The sequence below is a fragment of the Hyperoodon ampullatus genome (genome assembly GCF_949752795.1).
Source record: "Hyperoodon ampullatus genome assembly, chromosome: 5".
NCBI lineage: Eukaryota > Metazoa > Chordata > Mammalia > Artiodactyla > Ziphiidae > Hyperoodon > Hyperoodon ampullatus.
In genome coordinates this window covers 142,910,008-142,923,824 of record NC_136918.1, presented here as the reverse complement: position 1 = coordinate 142,923,824, position 13,817 = coordinate 142,910,008, and the positions used below count along the sequence as shown (strand labels likewise).

Here is a 13,817-nt window from a genome sequence, read left to right as displayed (position 1 = left end):
ACCGCACCAGAGCTGGAAGTCCCAGCTTCCTTCAGAAACGAGAAGTCTATGGCACCTTCAGGTCTGGGTCCCGTTTGGCTGCCACTAGGATGCTACCACCTCCCTCCTTCACATCCCAAGAGGAAATAAGGACCAACTCCACCAACTTACCATCCTAAAGAATAGCTCCAGGAAGGCCTGGTACTCCTCGCTGCTTGCGTTGCGGAAGGATTCTAAATACTTGACGTTTGCTATTCTGACTTTTCCACTGAGCTTCTGGGCCGCTGCAGGATGGAGAATAAACACGTTTGGAGTGGTATCAGGTAGCAGAGTATCATCTCTATCTTAATAATAGTATTTTTACATTGGCCAGGAAGAACATCAAACTGAGGCTGATTTGCACTCTGTAAAGAAGGAACAGCGCCTGGTATGCACAGACACAGCCCCCAGATCCAGAGGACGCCGGACAGAGGCTGGGCGCAGAGGGAGACCCTTCTGGGGGCCGCAGGACCAGCTCAGCCCCTGCGTCTCTCTCCTGCCTGCCTGCAGAGAGGATGGCAACAACTGGAGAGTGTGGCCTGACCTAAAAGCCATCAGGAGCAGGAAGGTGCACAGGGGAGAGCAGAGGTGGACCCATCTCAGGCCGGGGTCACACAGACGCGCGGGCCACTCCTCCCTCCAAGCACGGGTGAGACCTTCAGATGGCAGATGTACACGAAAGCCCAGCACCAGCTCTCCTCCGGGGCTGCCCTGCCTGACCGTCCGGCCAGCAGCGACCTCCACTTCTCCAGCTTGCCATGAACTTGCACTTGCCTTCGTCACCCACATCTCCTCTCTAATTTCCCAGTTCACAGCTAATTCGTATTTTCAAGCACATAAAAAGAAGTTCTAAACGTTTATGACTTAGGCATCCCCGAATGGGGCATCTAAGGCATCTCCCAAGGGATGTGCACCCCATCTCGAAGAACCCTGTTATCAACTCTTAGACGGTTGCCCAAGATTTGAGGACTAATCTGCAACATCAGGTCTGCCCTTGGCTGTTCAAGTAAGCTGGACATTCAAGAAGATATGTGGATGACAAATGCTAATGAGGAGAAAAGAAGAATTTTTTTTTTTTTTTTTTTTTTGTGGTACGCGGGCCTCTCACTGTTGTGGCCTCTCCCGTTGCGGAGCACAGGCTGCGGACGCGCAGGCTCAGCGGCCATGGCTCACGGGCCCAGCCGCTCCGTGGCATGTGGGATCTTCCCGGACTGGGGCACGAACCCGCGTCCCCTGCATCGGCAGGCGGACTCTCAACCACTGCGCCACCAGGCAAGCCCGAGAAAAGAGGAATTTTATCTGAATATAGAACTATCGACAAGGACCAGCTCCACCTTACGTTTGACTTGCTCAATTCTACTCCCCTCCCTTGTACTCTGCGGCCCCAGGCTCAGTGCGCGGGGAGGGGGGCACTCACAGATCTGTCCATCATCATCCTTCCTGAAAGCCAAGTCCAGGTCTTTTAGGAGTGAGGATGGTCACAGGAAATGGATAGACCTGCACTGCACCCATTTCCCTGCCACGTACCCACGAGGACAAAGATGAGCGAGCGTCTGCAACCTCTGCAGTGTCTGGAGCGCTTTGCAAAGCAGCCTCTTTGTCCACCACCTGTCCCTGAAATAAGCCCCGACCTGTGTGGCCTTTGAACACCAGCTGAGTATGAAGTGAGCCAGACATTCCTACACTGAGAGGAAAATGGAATCCGAACATCCACAAGTACATGCAGCTATTTTAAACCTTAACCCACCAAAAATCTTTTTCATGCCTTTTCTTCTCCCTTTAAGAACCAATGGCAAAAGCGTTTCTGAAGCCTCTTACCTGTCCTCACTTTCAGGTGGGCTCTGGCACTTTCTTTTCCACATGCTTTGGCCACAATCTCCACCAGGTACAAAACGCCAGGCTCTAGGCCAGACAGTGTCAGGCTTGCATTCCGGCTCTCCAGGTGCACAGTGGGGGTCCGCGCAGAAATCAGGGTGAGCTGGAAAGTGGGGCGCAGGGTGAGATCCGCCACCCATGCCACGTGAAAGCCCGTGCTGGTCACATTGGAGACGGTGACCCTTCCGATGGGCATGGGAGCTGAGAAGTGGAATATAAGTGCCCTGATTAAAATCAGTCCAACGTTCCCAGGAGACAGGAAGGAGAACCGCGCCCCCCCCGCCAACAGGGACATGAGAGTCCTCAGGGGAGGCCAGCCCAGGGGAGTCAATTCCCCCAGCTGCCAGCTGCACATGTGGATGCAGAGTCCCTGGACAGCCCCTGAGCCCTGGGCTCCCAGGGATGGCACCCCTGCCCCTTAGGTTTGCTCTGTGTCCACCCCTGAGGTCCCGGGACTTTTGGAAACAAAGTTTTCTTGAGCAGGTTCTGGGCGGCTCCTCCAGAGCGGCTGGCCCCCTCAACCCCTGGGCAGACTTCCCAAGGAATCAGCATGGTGGGCTTTGCTGGCTACAGACCATTCCTACAGGGGATTTGGGCGATTTATGTGGGCTTAAGAGTTTAGTGTTGGATCTAGTCCTGTGCAGCAGAGGAAATGCATCAACGGAGCTGCATTTAACAGTTGGATGCAATCCAGGGCCAGGCGAGCTCAGTGAGCTCACACAAGGATGCCAAGGCCACCTCCCTCTGTGGGAGTCGCAGGGCCAGGCCCATTCCCTGCACAGAGTGGCTGCCTGTCTCCTGGGGTATCACCCAGGGGTCTTGGTGATGGCTCAAGCCTCTACAAGTAATGGGTAATGTGGAGCTGCCGGGGGTCAGTACGGCTGGGAGGGTACAGAGCTGCTAGGGGAGCTGCAGCAGGCTTGGGGATGCAGAACTTCTGGGGAGGTACAGAAAGGTTGGGGGCCCAACCCTGCTGGGGGGATGCGCCCTGTGCTCAGGGCACTTAATGCAACACATGCCCAGCTTCCTGCTCTAGCTGTTGGCAACCGGGAGGCTTAGGAAGGGGGAGGACCGGGCTGGAGAAAAAGTGGGGAGACAAAGTTCTCACCATTACTAGACCAGAAGCCGACCGCCAGGGGACAGAGCTGCACGGCACTGGGTTGGCCTCACCCAGTGCTGCTGGACTGCCCTGGACTGGACGACTGCGTGAGCCTTTGCCAAAGGGAGCTCACACACCAGCAGCTCCACATGGCCCCTGGGACGCACCCTTCCTGCCACTCACCGCAGGCTGGGGTCTTCAGAGATGCCGGCGTGGTGGCCGAGGGCAGGTCTGGGGAGCCGGAGGGTCCAAGGTCTGAGTTTTGTGTCCATGCGGGGTCCAGAGGTACTGGCGGTGTGTCCCTCGTGGAGAGGCTGGCGTGCCACTCAACGTGGTCCGTGGGGCCCTGGGTAGGAGCGGGCCGGAAGAGTGGCTCCGTGGTGGAGTTTGGGGGCGACCATCCAGGGGAGTCTGGTAGGCTGTCCATGGCCCCAAGAGGGGGGCTGTGGGTTGGCCCGGGAGCCCGGGAGGAGAAGGTGGTGCCAACCACCCTGCTGGCTGTCCACTGGCTGGTCGCCAGGCCTGGGGCCACGCTGGCCTCCTCCTCCACAGCTTGCCCAGTGCTGTTCCTGCCATGACCGAGCACGCCACTGACCCCTCTCCCGGGTGGGAGCCCTGGGGTCCAGGCCTGGCCTGCTACAGTGGTGCGCCACGGGTATCCAGGGCTGGGGGACAAGGCGGGGGTCTCCAGGCCGAGGGCTGTTGTTTCTGTGCTGGGACCTGGGGCTGTTTTGCCTGTCACCGGAGATGGCGTACCACCCGTGGGGCTCACCACATCACCTGCCGAGACACATCCTCTCTCAGATGGGGCATCTGGTCTACCCTGGTCAAGAGCCCCCCAGGTGACCTTAAGAGGGGGCACCGGCTATCCCCACGGGTGGTTAAGAATGTTTGACATGGCCCATGTTTGTGGTCTCCCAAGGGCTCTCTCGGAAGGCCATGGAGCCTCTCCATTTGATCAGTGAGGATGCCGTGACCCCGAGATTAGGGGCTCCACCTGGGAGGCTGCAGAACCAGGACATAAATGCAAGGCTTGGTTCTTGCAGGCCTCAGATGGATCATGGATCCACGGGCCTTTGGGAAATTGGGATAATTTCCCCCAAATGTGTGCTCAGTGTGGGGCTAGGTTCTGGTCACTCTTATCAGCTTGCTGGGAGACACAGGTATAAGAAAAAGGATGGGAGAAGAGAAGCTGTGTAGGTCTTAGGAAGCGGGACAATATACACAGTAGTTAAGGACTAGAGGCTTTCTCCCAGGGAACCATTCTCTGCTGCTTCTTCCAGCCAGAAAGCCTTTGCAGGGATGGCAAACAGGTAGCTGAGCACCTCTGCTGCCCACCCTGTGTCCAGAGCAGACATTGCTAGTCGATCACAGCATTTTAAGTCTGTATATGACCTCCTCCGGCTTCTGAACTCAGCACGCCAGGTGGCCCCAACAAGCTGATCAGAACTGGCCCCCAGAAACATTGGGGCAGAGACATGCCAAGAATGGGGCTCAGAGACCCCACATCAAGGCCTTCTCCATGCTCACCGGGGCTCCTACACCATCTTGGGCTCCAGTCCACCCAGGGAGGGACCCCTGCCCCCAGGGGTTTCACCATGACTTTCTCTGACCCTTTCATTCATAAAAATAATTTAAAATCATACTTTAAAACTGCACTGGTATAAAGACTAGATTCCTAATTGATATTTACTGTTATTAGATTATTTTTTTCTTTTGATTTTAAAAGCAATTAAATCATTCTCATGGTCCCTAACAGTATGGTGGGCCCCGGGCACTGTGCCCACCCTGCTTGAGGAAAGCCAACCCTGCTCCAACCCAGGTCCTCAGGGAGGGGGCTCAGCCCAGAACTGGGGGGTTGGGGACGGGGCGCACCGTCACAGGCCCGGCCCGGTCTGGAGGGGTGGGCATCCCTGGTCGTCCGGCACCGGCAGGTGTACGAGCCCTCGAGGTTGATGCACTGGGCGGCCGGCGAGCAGTCGTGCTGCAGGCTGTCCGCGCACTCGTCCCAGTCTGTGGGCGGGGAAGAGACAGGACATGAGCGGGTGAGAAAACAGCCAGAGGCTGCTCAAGCAGAGCGTGATGGTGGCAACTTCTTGCTGACCAGAGTCTTTGCAGCCAACGACCAGAGGGATGGAGCAGGGTGTCAGTGAAGCCCTTGGCATCCAGCACCCGGGGCTGGCGGTGGGATTCCCTGCACAGAGCCCTCCCTGAAGCTCCTATTTGGGCCAAGGTGACAAACCAAAAGCCCACCCTTGCCCACCTCCACCGCTGGCTGGCTGACCTGGGGGCAGAGGTTAGGGAACTCTGGAATTCCTGTGGAGGTATTAGCACCCACAGGTGTGAGTATATTCCCCTCTTGTTTATTCTTTGTTCATAAGGTGCTTTCTCTTCCCTCTGATGAGCCAACATCCCCTCATATTTAGTGTCTCAAGAAAGAAACAGAAAAGTAACTGAGCCAGGAGGTGTCCAGTTAATATAACATGAACTTTCCAGGACACAGATAGGACGGCTGTAAACACCTCCTCCCCGAGTCTGGGAAATGACTGTGAGAGACCCCAAAGCCCCGTGCCCCTGGGAAGCCCTGACCCTTCTGACCTGGGCAAGGAAGGCTCAGTGAGCCCCCCAACCCTATACGTCCCCCCAAACCCTCCCCTGCCACAGTCCTTTCTCGGCCTCTGAACTTGAACTTCTTTACAAAACAGAAATAGAGTCACAGATGTAGAAAACAATCTTATGGTTACTGGGGGGAAAGTGGGGGGAGGGATAAATTGGGAGATTAGGACTGATATATACACGTGACTACATATACAATAGATAACCAGTGAGGACCTGCTGTAGAGCACAGGGAACTCTACTCAGTTCTCTGCAATGACCTGTATGGGAAAAGAATCTAATAAAAGAGTGGGTATATGTATATGTATAACTGACTCACTTTCCTGTACACCTGACACGAACACAGCATTGTACATCAACTGTACTCAAACAAATAAAAATAAACCCTTAAGGAATCGGTACTCGAGCTGTATTTCAGGCTGGGAGGAGCCAGGGGCCGGGAAGCAGTCTTCCCACAGCTCTAGGAATCCATCCTTCAGCCCAGGTCTGGCTCTACGGGTCGCTGCCTGTCCCATCCCCACCCAGGAGAGCAGGTGGCTCTTAACAGAGTTGCACCTGCCAGCTGGGGAGGCTGGGTGCCTCGACGGGGTGAGGTTTACCCTTGAGCGGTGGCTACCAGGCTTCCCTAGAACTGCAGGCGGGGTCCCCGAGCCAGGCTCAGGGCACCAGCAAAGCCCAGACTTGGCTGGGCTTCAAGTCAAGGTAAGGCATGAGTCCAGTTTTGTGCAGAGAAAACTCTGCCACTGAGTGCTCAGAGACCCGTTTTGTGGCTTTCAGTTTTGCTTCATGTGATCTTCACCGAAGCAGCTCCCCCGAGCCCAGCAGACTCATCAGCTGATGCAACAGTTACACCCCGACCCAGATCCCCCTGGACTGTAGCCTGACCTCCAGGTGGCTCGAAAGTGCTGGGGGCTTAAGGCCGGGGCTGGAGCCAGGCCCGCCAGGCAGCAGGGCCACGAGGAGAGCGGAAGCCCTTGTGGAGACCTGAGCTCAAACCGCAGAGCCCTGGAAGTTATCTTGGGGAGGTGATTCCCCACCCGCTTCGCTCTGCCAGCACGTGGCTCAGGGGTAAGTCTGAGTGAGATGCAGACAACTCTGCTTTGTCTTGTATAAAAGCCCGAGGCCTGGCTGTTCTTGGGTTCAGAGCGGGAGGCGGGTCTGCGAGCCGTGAGAGCTGCCAGGCGGCCAGACGAGGATGTGGGCAAAAGCTCCTGGTGCAGGGCCTGCCCTCTGCGCCTGGCGGCCCTGCAGCTGGGCTGAGGAGGTAGCCCACCTCCCGGAGGAGGGGGCGGCTGTGACAGAGCCGGGACTCCTGGCACAAGTAAACCCCCAGAATGAGGCAGGGAGGCCCAAGGATAAGCCGCCCCATCCCTGCAAAGGCAGGCTCCTCGGGAGGCCCCAAACTGTCTTTGGGGCCCAGGTGGCCTTCAGAAGTGAAGCCTGGCCAGAGCCCTCAGCCCTTCCTGGGGGCCACGGTCAGATTCTCACTCAAGGAGGAAGGTGGTCACAGAGACCTGGGTTCTAACAGCGGCAGGAACAGAGCTGGATCAAAGGCGGTGCCACCGAGCCTGGAGGAAGCAAGCCCACCCCGGCAGGCCAGGTGGACAGTGACAGTCCTGGGGCCAGGCTCCCCCGCTCGTCCTCCGTCTCCCACCACCCACAGAGGCCACAGGAAGGTCCAATGTGCTTAGGACACTGTCAGGGGCGTGAGGCCGACTGGAAGCTTCGGGGAGCGTGGCTAGGCCAGTCCTGAGATCACAAGAGAGGGCGCTGCCCCCCGGTACTGCGGTGACCCCAGGGGAAGCCCTCACACAGGACAGCGCCGCCACCAGGCCTCGTTTGGCTGGCGTCTGCACAGAGCATTAAGGCACAAGGGGCCACGTAGATGCACGTGGAGGCCCAGTGGGTTGTCTGCACGTGGCGCAAATGAGCAGGACGGCCCCTCCTGAGCAGATTTTAAGGAAGGGGAGGGGCGAGGGTGGGAGATCCAAGGGGAGCGAAGGGAAGGGGGGCGGGACGGAGGACGGGTGGGGGCTCGGGGACCCTGCAGGGCCTTCCGGGCCTGAGAACTCACCCGAGACACGAAAGGGCATCCTAGAGAAGAGTTAAACCGAAATGCCGGCGGCGCTGTCAGACGTGCGCCGGGCACCCCGCTAACCCCACACCTGCAGGACCCCTCGCGGGGGGATGGGTCAACCTTCCTGTCTCTCAGCCGAGCACACTGAGGCCCAGGAGGCGACATGCCTTGTACAGGGACCCACAGCGAGGGAGTGTCAGAGCTGGGATTCCAGCCTGGCCCGTGAGGCCCCCTTGCGCTGGGCGGTGTGAGCAGGGCCGGGGGACCAGGTTGCAACTCAGCCCTGAGCCTCCCCGCATGGGGCACGGACCCCCTGGAGGAAGACCAGGACACGTGGCCACCCAGTGACCCGGGTGGGGGTGGTATGGGCTTCGGGGAGAAGATGAGGTTGTGACAACATGACTGCCACACTGTTGGGACTTGTTGATTCACAGAAGTGAGAGCTCCCAGATAACCCGGGAAAACTCAGCAGGGCCGACACCACCATTTCTGTGGGCGTCGCTGAGGAAAGGAGCTTTCTGTGCTGCGGTTTGTTGAATTTTTGCAGAATGACAATGAATGTGCTTCTCCAGTTCCCCGGCTGTGCCTGCGGGGCTGGGGGATCTGGGCCGGTGGGGAAGGCGGGGGACTTCGGTTCGGGCTTCCCCGGGTGAGGGTTGCGGCCCGGAGGCTGCCCCTCGGGCTCTGGATCAGGGGACTCTGTGCAGGGCAGAGCCGTCTCATCCACCAGTAAACAGCCGAGGCCTCCGCATGGCCCTGGGAGACCCTCCCACCGTGGCCCTCAGCTCCGAAATGTTAAGCAAATAGCCTACTGTTTTTCAGGGATGCTGCAAGGTGAGAGCCTGCTCGGGGCTCCCAACTTCCAAGGATACTTCCAGAACTTCGTGGTGGGAGAGGGGTCTTCAGAATGATGAACCCTGGGATATTAGCAATGCAGGGCATCTCTTCTTCCTTTGTATGAATTTGCTGAGGCTGCCATCACTGCCGTCACAAACCGTCACGAGCGTTCAAGCTGGCTTAAAACAGAATCTATTCTCTCACAGTTCTAGACGCCAAAGTCTAAAATCAAGGTGCTGGCAGGGCTGAGCGCCCTCTGGGGCTTTCGGGGAGGGTCCTTCTTGCCTCTTCCGGCTTCTGGTGGCCCTTTGGGCTCCTCGGCCTGTGGCTGCATCACTCCCGCCTCTGCCTGCATCTTCACGTGGTCTCCTCCACGGTCCCTGGGTCATCTCCTTTTCTGTCTCTTCTAAGGGCACTGTCATTGGACTTTGGGCCCACCCTGATCCAGGATGATGTCAGATCCTTCATTTCATCTGCAAAGACCCTTCTTCCAAATACGGTCACGTCTGAAGTTAAGTGTGTATTTGTCTTTTGGGGCCATCATTCAACCCACAGCATCACTTGACAAAGCTCTGGAATAACCTAAGCCCTGGTGCCAGGGGATGAGGCTGGGAAGCATCTCGAGGCTGGGCTGGATCTCCAGAAGACGGCTCAGATCTGTCTCAGGTGGGCCCTGGGGGTGCAGACCGAGGATCCACCCACAGGCTGCCCGGCGTCTGCCCAGCACTTATCTCCTGAACCCAGGCAGGCAGGCCCACCAGGTGTAGAGGGCTGCTGTCATCTCCATCCCCGAGGAGGTGAAGGACAGAGGGACCCCAGGCTCAGCAGGCAGGTGTTTCCCAGGCGTGACTTCCGGTGTGACACTCCCGCGGCCCCTTCTCTGCATTCCTGCGTTGGGGGAGCTTGGGACAGCAAGCTGGCAGGCGACGGCGCTCAAAGGAGTCGACAGCGCTCGCTCTGGGACCTGCTCCACGGGGGGGGGGTCGTGCATTCCAGAGATTGAGCCCCCAACAGGCTCTTTGATGTAGAGACTGCGGAGCCCTCACCGACGAGGGAACGTCATCCCTGCTCTGACAGCAAAACCTTCCTGACGTGACAGCTCGCCGTCTCTGTCTCTGTCTGTCTCTCTCTGTCTCTCACTGCCCCCTCTGCATCCCCTGCATCTCTCCCTCTCTCTGTCTCTTGATGTCTCTGTCTCTGTCTGATCTCTGACTCTGTCTTATCTCTGACGCTGTCTCTCCCTCTCTCCCCATCTCTCTCTCTCTCTCTCTCACTGCCCCCCTGACCCCAGCCCCCTCTCACCGCCTCTCTCTGTTTCTCCATCTCTCCCCACTCTTCCCTAATCTGTGACTTCCTGTATCACCAAGTAAAATTACAAGCCTTTGGGCTAATGAAATAGGTCTCCATGTTACCAAGGCGCACGGCAGCCAGGCTGTACTGGGCCCCGATGCAGACACAGTAAGCTCCCGTCCTGTGCCCTTCGTGGACCCTCCAGCCCGGTTCCACCCTGGGTTCTGGTGGCAGCTGAGAAACACCATCCAAGGGAATAAGCGTCCCTGAGCTCCGAGGGGTGCTTCTCCCATCAGGAATAGGAGGTGTGGGACACAGGTGGCCTCACTGTTGCAGGGCGGCAGCCCTAGGCCCCAGTTCCCATGGAAGAACACAGAATAAGGACTCAAATTCCATTTGCTTTATCTTTTGGAACAAAGTGAATGTTGATCAGAACTAACGCAGCCTGGACTTTGGAGGGCATCGGGGCGGCACACCCTGGGCACGGGGAGGAGGACCCACCTTGCACAAGCGTCTCCCTCTGGTCCACCTGGAACACGGTGCTCGCCCACAGAGGCGGGAGCATGGGGGACAGCATGGACACGTCCACCGGGAACTCGGGGTCCTGCACCGTCAGCCTGAGCCTCGCCACCACGCTTCCGGCCCGGAGAGACACGACCTGCATCCTCAGCTTCCCTCTTCGGTACAAGTCAGAAAGCGCCGGCGGGAAGGAGGTTGCAACCTGGCCCAGAAGAGGCAACAGATGCTCAGAGGCAGCAGACTTTTCCATCAAAATCTTCAAAACCAGTCAGTGGGGCCCCGGGTGTGACACACGGATGGTGCACAGAATCCACGTGTCCTCTTCATGACCAAGAGGAGGTGCCCAGCCACCCTCCTTGGGGGACAGCAGAGTTACCCCCCAGCTCACTGAAGCCCTGGGACAGTGGGCCGGGCCTGCTCGGTCTTGGTAAGGACTCAGAGACCATGACAGTCGGGTCTCCATCCTGCAGCCCTAGATGCACGGCCCACTCTGGGTGCCCTGGAAACCGGTGCGAAGATAATGTGTGTGTGAGAGAGACAGCTGGATGGACGGATGGACCGAGAGCAGCGATCCTGTGGCTCTTCGGAGCTGCCCCCCTCCCACTGGGCTGTGTCCCCAGGAAACATAGGCACAGCCAGGTGATCGGGGCCACCTGTGCCCGAGCAAGGAGACCCAAGCCTTGCCCACATTCCTCCTACACCATTCCTGCACCCACAGGCGAATTACTGCTAGAAACAAGGGAGAATTCTCCAGGAAAGTTCAAAAACCAACTCCTCTCTGCAGGTGGACATTGAGAGGCGACCCTCCTTTGCTCCCTCCCATGTCCACACCCCCTGCAAGTAGAAGCCTGAACTGCCCTCTTGTTCCAGGATATCTTTCCAAGACTTTTCTATGATGAACAGCCTTGGGAGAGAGAGAGGATGGCCCCGTCCAGAGCACAGAGCAGATCTGTTCACCGTCTGATGTGGTAAAGATAACGTCTCTCTCTGGAGCAAGGTTTAGGCAGGTTTGCATGGGGGTCCTCAGCTGTGATGCAGATGCACTGCATGTACGTCACCCGCCGGGTTCCCTCTGCATCACCCCCGTGGGACTTGGGGGACAGCAGGGGACCTGGCACAACGTGATGCTGGTGCCGCCTGCTGTGCTGTGAGTGAGGGAGTCCTTTGCCTCTGACCCAGGCATCTTGTGTCCTCTGCCAGCATCCATGCAACAGTCTAACTTACTAGCTTTCAGGAAGGGCCAAATCCTAGACCTTTCCCAGTTACTGACAGTTTGGCAAGTTGCTTTTTTCTCCAACTCGGCATCCCAGGATAGATGACAGCTGCTACTGGCCTGGTTCTCCCAAGCCTCATGCTGGTGCCTGCCTTCAGCCCCAGGGAGGAGTGGATGCTTTGATCACTGGTAAATGCTTAGTCAATGAAGCTGCCCCGAAGAAGGAGGGCAGAGGCCCCAGGTCCCCCAAACAGAAAGTTCGACAAAAAACCCAGCCGAGCCATCAAGTGGTCCAGCCCATGTGAATCAAAGTTGGTTTGTCCCCAAACCTATTTTAAGTCATGCATAAAAGGGGGCATTTCGAGCAGTGACCATGGGATTTGAGTCTGGTCCCTCCCTAGCCCTGGTGAGGGGCACTTGTCTCACACCCACACAGGGCGGGTTTCTGGCTCCGACTCTCGGAAAGCTCCTCTGCCAGGCTTTACCTCGTGCAGCAGCTGCTGGGAGAAGTTCTGGAACTCGGGGCTCCCACGGTCCAGCAGCCCCTCTGTCACGTTGCGGTTTAGGATCCTGACTATGACTTCGAACACCCGGGCATCTGAGACAGACGGTAACACAAATTAGCTGAAATCCGGTGAGCACGAGTCACACGCTTTTCTGTCAATGTTTTCCAATTTCCCCTACTCTTTGGAGGGGAATTTTTTAGAAAACAGATTGAGGCATGAGTCTTAGGCTTGGTAGCCAAATTGGGGGAAATCAGCATAAGGAATATATGCCTCTACGTTGGAGTGAAGGAAACTCAGACATAAACACACACTTTTAGAGCCAAAGCAGGGGAACAAGGTACAAATGTCACATGGCTCACACCAGCGGGAACTGGGGTTCCACCAGCCATGTAGGGTACAAAGGCCTCTCCAGCAATTCCTCACCCAGTGTGGCCGCTGCTTTCCTTGGCCTCAATCACAAGCACACGCCCCAGCCAGGCCCCTGACACTCAGGTGACAAGTTTATCCTGATTTCTCTGGCACTTTCCAATTTTCCCACCAGAAGTCCCACCTCTCAAGAGCCTACTCTGTCCCGGACAAAATGATAGGGTTGGTCAGCCTGTAAGGGAAGTGTCCTTTGCTTTGGACATAAGTGAAGCTGGAAAAGATTCAAGATGGGACATGGGAGCATGTCTCTTTCGTTACCAAGAATGAAACCCACCTCCACAGCAGACCCTGAAGCAATGATCTAAATTCTGATGATCTAAAGGCACTCACAGTTTCCACCAGCCAGTGAGCTTCGGGCCGGTGGGCAGAGTTTATCACCGCTGCACGCACACAGCCCCAGAAATGACACCAACGTTGTATAGCGTACATTTCTAGACGGGGCCTCCTCTGAACTTTTTCCCACCATAGCAAGAGGAACAAGTATCCCTTAGGGCCCGGGATTCCCAGGTGCCGGTCCTGCCCGCATCACAGAGCCTCTTGGGAGGTCAGTATCCACCAGTGCTTCGGGAATCCAGACTTACCGTGAGGCCCTGGGTCTCCACTGCTACAATAATCTCTATGGCCTCCAACATAGGAAGCATTTAATAATGTCAAATTAATTAGCTAAGACCTTTAAAGTGAATCGGGCTTTTTTTTAAAAAAAAAAAATAGGGCTCTGCAAACATAAGGCATTTTTACAATACAGAGAAGGAATGAGAATCCAGCTGGGGAAGGAATAAGCTGGTAATCAGGAGTCTTACGGAATCTTCCAAATTATCTCCTCTGCATTGGAATGTAGGTATTTTTTCCTGAGGGCACAGAGTCCATGGGGTTGGGGCGGAGCTGCACGTCCCAACTGAGATGAATTCTCGCTGGGATATCGGTCCCACCAATTTCCACACCTGAGATGAGTTGGGAGGGGACACAGGGAGGAAGTGACCTGTGGGGATGGAGCCCCTCACGGTCCCGGTTTCCTCAAAGGGAAAAGAGTGTTTCCCCCACTTTCTCCGTGGAGCAACTTGAAAAGAAAACAAGAAGGTGAGATGGCACCAGTTTGGAAATTCGAGGCTTGTGCAAAGTCAAGGGCTCGAGTTTTTGCATGGCTGGGGTTCTGGGGGCCCTCTGGAGGCCTGTTCTGTGTGTTTGCAATTTAGCATGGGTGAGCCCCCAGTCAGTGTATAAAGGGTGTAGGCCTGATCCTCCCAGCACTCACTCATTCACTGCCGCCATCACTGTCACTGGCGTTATCCCTACCCGTGAGACAGACCCCCCAGAGGGTCCTTTATTTATTTATTTATTTAT

At 56.7% G+C, this 13,817-nt stretch overlaps 1 protein-coding gene across 1 annotated transcript in view; it reads right to left on the bottom strand.

Moving 5' to 3' along the window:
- The window catches only part of UMODL1 (uromodulin like 1), a gene marked incomplete at both ends in the record, with an annotated part of 61,306 nt that overhangs the window by 23,290 nt on the left and 24,199 nt on the right, over positions 1-13,817 (bottom strand). Inside the window, 9 exons of the mRNA XM_079705300.1 lie at positions 151-263; positions 1,837-2,094; positions 3,176-3,727; positions 4,868-5,005; positions 5,246-5,308; positions 7,393-7,553; positions 9,281-9,563; positions 10,314-10,533; positions 12,030-12,142. Coding sequence (XP_079561426.1) covers positions 151-263; positions 1,837-2,094; positions 3,176-3,727; positions 4,868-5,005; positions 5,246-5,308; positions 7,393-7,553; positions 9,281-9,563; positions 10,314-10,533; positions 12,030-12,142 — 1,901 coding nt within the window. The remainder of the gene's footprint in view (positions 1-150; positions 264-1,836; positions 2,095-3,175; positions 3,728-4,867; positions 5,006-5,245; positions 5,309-7,392; positions 7,554-9,280; positions 9,564-10,313; positions 10,534-12,029; positions 12,143-13,817) is intronic.